The following is a 9078-nucleotide window of genomic DNA, read 5'->3' on the forward strand; positions in this document are numbered from 1 at the left end:
TATCTTGGCATCTTAACACGCTGTTTGGTTTAAACTTTAAGAAGCCAGCTGTGTTTATTTTGTCTCTGCAGAGTCAAGCTTATGAGTTCCAGTTTGGCCTTGAGTACGCCTGGACCATGTGTATCTTTGCTGTCAGTATGACCTACAGCATCACGTGTCCCATCATTACACCCTTTGGTGAGCAGCACACAACTACACTCTTGTAAAGCCATCTACCTCTTCTTCTCACCCTCTCTGCTCAGCCATCTGCATCCCAACACGTCCCGTCTCAGTCGTGTTTGTGTAAGGCTGTGTCTCCTCGTACTGTAACCTCACTCTCCTCTGCTGCCTGCCAGTCCGATGCAGACTGTGTGAATTTGCTGCTGTAGTCCCAGACACTCAGACACAGCGAGCTGTGAGGCAGACGCCCACTCTGCTCCTGTCTCTGCCCGGCGCTCACCGAGCTTCTATTTACTTCTGCAATCTAATCGTCAGTCAAAAACAGGCCGCCTTTAATACACCAAACTCTGTGTCTGCTTGCATTTCACCTGCTTTTTTTCTTTCTTCTAGATTTCAGTTTTCATTTGATAAAGAAGACCAAGACAACAGATTTTTTTTTTTTTTAATTTAAAGGCAAAAAATTTAAAATTAGCTTCCAATTGATCAAAAACAGGGACTAGAACAGGGTGTAAAAAATAAGGCCCGGGGGCAAGAACCTGTTTGGCAAAAACAAAAATCTGACTCACCAAAAGGCTTTGGAAAAATTTGAATGAATGCATAAATTTCTATCTTCTAACTTTAAAACTATAAAATAAATAAGAATAATTTTCTGTGAATTAACAAAAATTTTCTTTTCCTGTAAATTTGTACATTTAACACGTAGAAAAAAAACAAGACACACTGTTGAAGTTGCATTTCTTTTCTTCTATTAAAGGATATCCCAGGGATTAGATGTTTAGTTAAATATCTGTCACTGGTCTGGTCTGAGTTCAAAGTTTTATGATGTAAATGAGTTTGAGGTCATATTTATCCCGTATTAGTATCTTTTAATTTCCTCTCTTAAATCCATAATTTAATTTAAAATCCTAGTCCTGACATACAAAGTCTTGAGTGCTCACATCCCATTACATCTGTCAGACCTTTTAGTATCATAAAATACAACAAATCACTTACTGCAGGTTTATTTGTTTTTCTTAGAGTTTCCAAAAGTAGAATGGGAGCCCGAGCCTTCAGCTATTTAATCCCATCAAGTCCCATTTTGGACTCAGGAAACAAACACTCTGCTTTTTGTACATCACAATCCTCATTAGATTGATCAAACCCTGTGTGTGATGTTGACATCGATCAGATAACTTTGTCTCTCTTTCATGTTGCAGACATCATCATCAGTGCATTTTTGTTTAACTTTTTTCTTCCAGGTCTGCTCTACGCGATCCTGAAGCACATGGTCGATCGATACAACATCTACTATGCTTATGTTCCCACCAAACTCAACCAGCGAATCCACAGAGCAGCCATTAGCCAGGTCATTGTAGCTCCCATTCTCTGCATGTTCTGGTTGCTCTTCTTCTCCGTGCTCCGATTAGGTAAATATCCCTGCCATAAAAATTCATAAAGATCGGTGGATTGTCAGGATGCTGTAATATTGTAATTTTTCATGTTTTTCCCCTTCACTGTCACAGGTCCAATGCATCCGATCACCCTCTTCACTTTAGTGTCCCACATCTTATGCATTGTCTGTTACCTCCTCCGCTTGTGCCTTAGGAAGCAACCAGACAAGTCAACAAGCTACCAGGTCAGCGCCACCAAGTGTCACAGAGACAAAATCAGCTGAAGATGACTTATACTGAATTTGAACTAATATTTTTCCCATGCATTGTCTCTTTTGTTTCAGATGTCTGATCAGCCAGACGGGACGCTCACTGATGCAGACAGGAGTACCGTAACATCCACCACCGCCTCCAGTGTACAGTACCATTTCTCTCTCTGTTGGCCAATACACAACCAAAGCATATTATTGGAGAGAGACCTAAATGTGACAGAGAAGGCTTACGTTATTTAAGTTAATATATCAGTGGATTGTGTGCTGGATGAGATTTCCACTGAATGAGATTTAATTGTTTAGTTTTCCATGAGATCTGAGAGCCATATAGAATAGAATAGAATAGAATAGAATAGAATTCAACTTTATTGTCATTGCACATGCACAGGTACAGGGCAACAAAATGCAGTTTGCATCCATCCAGAAGTGCTTTAGTGATATAGATATATTACAATATATATTAGCAATAGTATAGATATGTAAGTATACTACAGAAATGGGTCTATTATGGTATGTTATAATGTACACGGTATGAAGTATGTTGTGAATATTCTATAACTAAGTATGTAAAGGCTGTAGTGAGTACAAGCTATGAACAGGATATAAATATGAAAAACTATACAGAATATGAAATAAATAACTTTACAGAATCTGAGATATACAGCTATACAGAAATGGGAACTATGCAAGTTGTAAACAGTTGTAGGATTAAAAATTATTGAATGTACAGAATGATTATTTACACAGAGCTATACAGTAGTGCAGTTAAGATAAGTGAGGGTGTAGATAGTTTCTACAGAGGCTATATAAAGTGCTAGTGGTTGTGAGTGGTGGTTCAGTCCATGTTATTATTGTGTTTGAGGGTACAGTTGTCCATTGTGGGTGTGTGTATGTTCAGTCCATGAGTTAACGTGGGTCAGATGTCAGGAGGCAGAGTTCAGGAGTCTGACAGCTGTGGGGAAGAAGCTGTTCCGGTACCTGGTGGTCTTAGTCCGGAGGCTCCTGTGGCGCCTCCCAGAGGGCAGGAGGGTGAAGAGTCCATGTGATGGGTGACTGGGGTCTTTGATGATTTTCCCAGCCCTTTTCAGACACCGCTTCCTGTAGATGTCTTTTATGGCAGGAAGTATATGCTCTTATGCTCTTAAGGTTGTGAAAGAATCAACCTCAGAAGACAAGCACTGGGGTTATTCCATATAAAATCAAATATATCACTAAAAAGTTCCATCTTGACTTTATAACAACATAGTTTCTCTTTTTCTCTTAATTGGGACATAACAAAAACTCAACCAATATAATATCCATGACATGGGAATAGTAACAAGCTCAGGATGTTTGAACTGTTAATTCACAGGAGAAAGAAGTTGAAAGAGCTTTTTGATGAACCATCTCCATGTGGGATAGATAAGTGGTCAAAGCAAGTTATAGCATGTGAAAGGTCTCTTGTTTATCTCCATTTTAAACCAGGCACACACTGCCTGTGAATAAAGTGATTTACTGGATGACACAATTCCAAAATGTGCATTGATCTGCTTCCCTCAGCTTTTTGTGGCATCTGTGTTGCTGGAGCCAGAGCTGGCTTTGACTCCGATGCCCTCCCCAGCCCACCACAGCTATGGCGCCATGGCCAGCTCTCAGAGTTCAAACCGTGGGCCAGCGGAGGAAGAAGAAGGAGAGGGGGAACACACCCAGACCCATGAGACTGAGCTCCAAGACCCACCAGACCTCTATTGCTCCACCACGCTCATGGACAGCTCCATGGGCTACCAGTAACACCAAATCTCCACCCAAAACTGACTTCTACGTGTCCTTCAGCTGAAGAACACAGATTACTAAATGCCGCAATGCTGCGTTTTCACCACTGACCTCAGACTCCAACTACGCTGCTGCCTCGGACTCTGAGACTAGACTGTGCTTGCTAGTAAGGCTGAAGAGCCTGAAGAGTAACGGAGCCTGAGAATACAGGAGCTAAATGCTCTTAAACATCACAGTTGCAGAAGAAAGCCATTTGCCTAAACAATCTGCCGAACCCATCAGACACAGCTCAACAGAACATAACACCAAGCTAAATGTACAGATTCTTTTAGCTAAATGATCAGATGCTGATACGGACTCTGTCTTCTTCTATGGCTTAATTTGCAAATTAAAAAGGTTACAAGTGATGCAGACTGTAATAGAAATGCATTATGGTTTCAGTCAGAGATACTCTATCCATGCTGTGTCGCTTGGAAATGAGTGGAGGCGAAAGTTCCCATCAGAGTGGGTGGTGTGAACAGGCTTGCCCCGACAGACTGACAGAGGGGTTTGGGCATAGGTGATATCTGGTTCCTCTGTAGCAGAGCTCGGCAAGGCTGAGGGTGAGGGCAGCTAGTTGTGAAGCCATCTGCAGTGAGACAGCAGACAGACGGACGGAGGGCCAAATGTAACTCAGAGATATACCGTAATATATGTACGCTCTAAACGGAGGCGCAAACAGCTTGACTCAACCTGAAGCTTGTAACTATTATCAATATAAGGTTGATATTTTTGCTACAGTATTTTTGGTGTCATTGATATTGTGCTTTGGGTTGGGGGCGGGAGGAATCGAGGATGTACAATGATTTGCAGAGATGTCTCATCTTAATCAAAACCTTACCTAATTATGTTTCGACTGTACATATGGTCAAAGTGGAATAGCTTGAGCTTTTTGGAAATCTGCTATCTATTTTCTTGCTCACAGTTTGGTAAGAAAATAAAGCATGTAGCCTGTTAGCTTAGCTTAGCACAGGTTGGAACTAATGACCACTGATTGTGCACTAATTTTCTGGTAGGCGTAGCGAGATACTCTGAGGGCATTATATAGGGTATAGTTTGGAAAGTACTTTTAAACGTCAAACTCACTTTACTGTTAGCATTGTTACGTCTTTGTGTAACGTTACTGAAACTTGGGGACTCGAAACATGGAGAAAGGGCTAGCCTACAGGCAGAACCAGTAACTTTGTGGGGTGTTGATGCCAAGAATCTTGTCTTCACTTGTAGACACACGGGCACCCTGGTAAGTAGTTATTTCTATAATACTTTTTTTCAAGTCCACCTAAAGAATGCATGTGCAGTAGCTGCACTGTAGAGTAGCGTCTGGATTAGTCTACACAGAAAATAGGCAGGCACTTGGTTTTCTTTACAAAACCTGTAGTTTACCTTCTGAAATTTAGATCTCTTGGCCCCAGGAAGACATTTGTATACACTGGTTAAGTACAGAGTCATGGCAAAAACAAACTAAATGTCTTTCAGTTCTGAGGTTTTATTTATCAGGACATAATAAAAAAGTTGTGTCTTTATAAGGTAACAAAATTGGATAAATACAACCGAGGATGAACAACACATGACATATTACAACAAGTCATTATTTATTTAAAAAAAATCTAAGCCAAAAATGCAGAAGCAGTCCTCTGGAAAACTAAATCCATGTCATGATTCAGTAGCTTGTAGGAGCCCAGTCATTCTTTTCTGTGCGATGGCATCAGTCTCTCATATTATTCTGGAGAAATAATAGCTCACTCTTCTTTACAGAGTTGTTTCAGTTTATTGAGGTATTCATTTATGCACACCATTTCATTCAGGTTGAGGTCTGGTCTTTGACTGGGCCAACACTGATTGCTTTCGTTTTCAGCCATTCTGTTGTAGATTTGTTGCTTTGTATTGGATCATTGGCCTATTATGCAAATCATTTTTGGTCGAGCTTTAGCTGTCGACCAGATGGCCTCATATGTGACTCTAACATACCCAGATCCCTTTAGCTGCAAAGCAAACCCAAATCCTCATCCCTCCATTACAATTAGTTGAGGTGGTTGGTTTTCACTGTGGATTGAGGCCAGACATCTCCACTTTAGTCTCATCTGTTCAAAGGACATCGATCCAGGGGTCTCACAGTTTGTTCAGAAGCAATGTGGCAAATCTAAGCTGTGCTGCCATGTTCTTGTTAGAAACAAGAGACTTTCTCCTGGCAACACTTCCCAAACACTACTTGGTCACTCTGAGATGTAGCTCTTGCGTCTTTTTTTTTTCAGTTTCTCTGATTGAATGGTCTGACCTTTGGTTGAATTTGCTGTGATGTCCATTTCTGGGAAGATTGGCAACTGTCTTAAATGTTTTTCACTTCTCACTGTAGAATAATGGACTTTAAATTGCTTGGAAAAACTTCTAACGTTTCCCAGATTGACGGGCAGCAATAGTTCTTTCTCGAAAGTCATTGCTGATGCCTTTCCTCCTTGGCATTGCATTAGCACACATCTGAATGCTCCAGACCAGCAAACTGTCAAAATCTCTGCTTTTACCGAGTTGGTCAGACTTACTGACGATCAGTTAATCAAGTGCATTGATTAGCAAGACCTGACTGCTACTTTCTCTTTTAATTCCTAAGGAAGCAGTAAGGGTGTACTTTCTTACACTGCTTCTGCATTTTGGCATTGCTTATGTTAATCAGTAACGACTGAGTGTAATATGCCATGTGTTGTAGATCATTTAAGGTTTTCACCATGACCGTATAGCATTGTGCATAGCTAGCAGTCTGTTCGTTTAGCCCATAACAAAATTACAATATCTTTGGCTTAGCATACAGACCTGAAAGGAGGGGAAACAGCTAGTTTCTGGTTTTAAACCAGAGACTGGTTTAAAAGTAGCAGAGACTTTGCTTTATGGTGTGTTGCTGCTAAGCTAAGCTAACTTGCTATGGTACTAATATATACATCAAAGTGCAGGCAAGAAAGTGTTTTGTAAAATGTGAAGCTGTTCCTTTAAGTTGTGAAGAAATGGAGTATAATAGAAGCGCATCCTAAAATTACATCATTTTCCAAATATGCCATGGAGTCTGTTTTGTGCCACTGCAGGAGAACAACATGGAAATCTCCAGAAGAAGTTTTTCGGTTTTGCTAAGTTTGCTAAACTCAAAAGCTTTTATAAAATTTTCCAGTTTTTTTGATGTTGGTCAAATAGGTCATTGCTGAAATTAGGTTTTGTTATGTTGCAAAGACAAACAGTAAAATAAAGCACTATCATGCTGTTTTCAGTTGACATATGCTATGTAACACGTCACTGCATGTTAATTATATATCGTCTAAATGAGGTATGCATTTCATATGTGCTAAACTTCATGTTTTTTGTGTCAATCTGTTGGTTTTTTTGTTCTTTTTGTTTTTCTTTTAAATCCTCTTTACAGCGGGTCAAAGATTTTCTCATGTGACTGAATGTTAATTTCTTACTCATGTCTTTTGCTGTGCCTTGGGAAAAAAAAACGCCCTTATTGTGTGACAATCCAGCATGGCCTGAAATATGCTGCATGGACGAAACAACCAAGAGATAAAAATTGTAACAAACCCAAAACTCAATTTTTTAACAGCCAGTGCGTCCTTCATTCAGAATAAAACAAACATACAATGTGAGCTTATTCTACTAAGATATTAACAGTCAATCTGCACACGAGGTCCTCTACCTTTATCTAGAGCTTTTGAATATATCACACGATCTTCATCAGCATATTAACTGGCTCAGCTGTCATCCATTCATTCAAAGCTTACACCATCCTGCGTACTCGTGGGACAGGAAGTCCTAAAGACGAACAGATCACTGACCAGTGTGCAAACCTCATCTGTTCTTGAAGACCAAGTGATGGGATCAAAAGCTGTAGAATAGGAAAGCAAGTGAATGTCATAAAAATGGTTAATTGCGAGGTTAAGAATGAGCGCGTGGCTTGTAGTTGTATCAATATTTTGTATTGTGTACTTGTTTGTGCCTTGTCACTGATTTCAATCAAGCCCTTTTTATTCCTCGGTTACCTTATTTTTGGATCATACGTATGTATGACGGGGTTCTCTAAATGTTTGTCTTTGATTAACAGTGACTGCTATGGGTTAGGTAGCTCCTTGTTGTTAAGTAGAGTAAGTTATAATCGGTTTTCTGTTCTGTCTGAGAGAGTGTATCATGATATACTTATAGTCATGCTTTATATAACATTAATGGCACCTTTTGTTATAAAGTGACATGTATTTTGCTCGTTTTACAGGGACTCTAATTGTAGTAGCTTATGCTGTATAAAGTAGATGAAAGCTAGCAGCAGAGCGCAGATGAAGTGGCCACTGCAGAGGATCATGAAGTTTAAAAAAACAGAACATCAAAGAGCATCTCAAAATTTCAGTCTCCAAACTGCAAACATGTCCCATGGCTTTCTCTTCCAGAAGCCCGTTTCACAGATCATTAAATGTGCTTTCCTTTGAAAAATACAAAATAAAAACTAATAGGGTATTCTTAGCTCTAATGGCCATGCGAAGAGGGATTGTCCGTTCCCATGCTTTACTAGTTTTATTGCATCCGGACATGTCTGTTCATGTGCAGTCAGCTTGGCCAACCGAGGTCTATTGGGTTTCCAGACGTGCCCGATGCTTTTTGCTCTTCATTTATAAAATATGTGTATCATAAGTACATTATTTCAGATTTTATTCTGCTGTAAAAGTGGGCTGTTATTATCTCCAAGAAGTCTGAGGTTTAGGGACAGGCTGTGTTCAAGATTGATCTCTGTCAGGCTAATGAGTTTTCATCTGTTATAAGTGAAGTGCTGTGATCTGAGATTAAAATTAATTCAGCTCAATCCACTCATCTTGTGCCATGAACTTCTTGTTACTCTCTGCTGTGGTCTGTGATGGAAGCTTTTTCAGACACAGTGAGTCAGACTTCATGTGGAAAATAGAAGAGCCGCTGTGAGTGCGCTGGTATAAGAATACGATTCCTTTAGGAAATGTGCAAAAACATGTTTTGCACAGTACTTTCAAATGTTCATTTGATATTTAGGAAATATTTTTATTTATGTTAGAAAATAATGTGGATATCATCTGCTCTTATTCTCTTAAGCTAAGGTAAGGGCAGCTTTAATGGACACATCCAGTATCCCATCTAATTCTTGGGAGGAAACTGTGTAAAAAGTTAAGCTACTCATTTAAAATCTACCAGCTGATAACAGTGTTTCTTCTCATTTCCAGGCTTATTACCCATACTGAAGGTCTTCACACAAATGACTTTTTGGACAGTTACCTGTACATACTAGAGAGCTCACTTGCCCTGAAACCACATCAGAGTGTGGATATAGGAGTAAATTTCATAATCGAACCACAGTGGAAATTCTTGTGCTGTTTAAAGATGTTTTTCTATCAAAATAATGAAAATGTATGAACCATCTTGCACTGACTGGATTGGTTGAATTTCTCTGTATGAAACAGTTTGCAGAGTGGAAAAATACCAGACTTCCACCGTGC

General features: G+C 39.7%; 1 protein-coding gene across 1 annotated transcript in view; it reads left to right on the forward strand.

Annotated features, from left to right (window-relative positions):
- Positions 1–8401, forward strand: part of tmem63c (transmembrane protein 63C) — a 33514-nt gene extending 25113 nt beyond the window's left edge. Inside the window, exons 19-23 of the mRNA XM_080871894.1 lie at positions 72–177; positions 1398–1565; positions 1662–1774; positions 1874–1945; positions 3341–8401. Of these exons, the coding sequence (XP_080728020.1) occupies positions 72–177; positions 1398–1565; positions 1662–1774; positions 1874–1945; positions 3341–3571 (690 nt within the window). The 3' untranslated portion in view covers positions 3572–8401. The remainder of the gene's footprint in view (positions 1–71; positions 178–1397; positions 1566–1661; positions 1775–1873; positions 1946–3340) is intronic.
- Positions 8402–9078: the final 677 nt, after the last annotated feature.

Source organism: Rhamphochromis sp. 'chilingali', assembly GCF_963969265.1.
Source record: "Rhamphochromis sp. 'chilingali' genome assembly, chromosome: 21".
Classification (NCBI taxonomy): Eukaryota; Metazoa; Chordata; class Actinopteri; order Cichliformes; family Cichlidae; genus Rhamphochromis; species Rhamphochromis sp. 'chilingali'.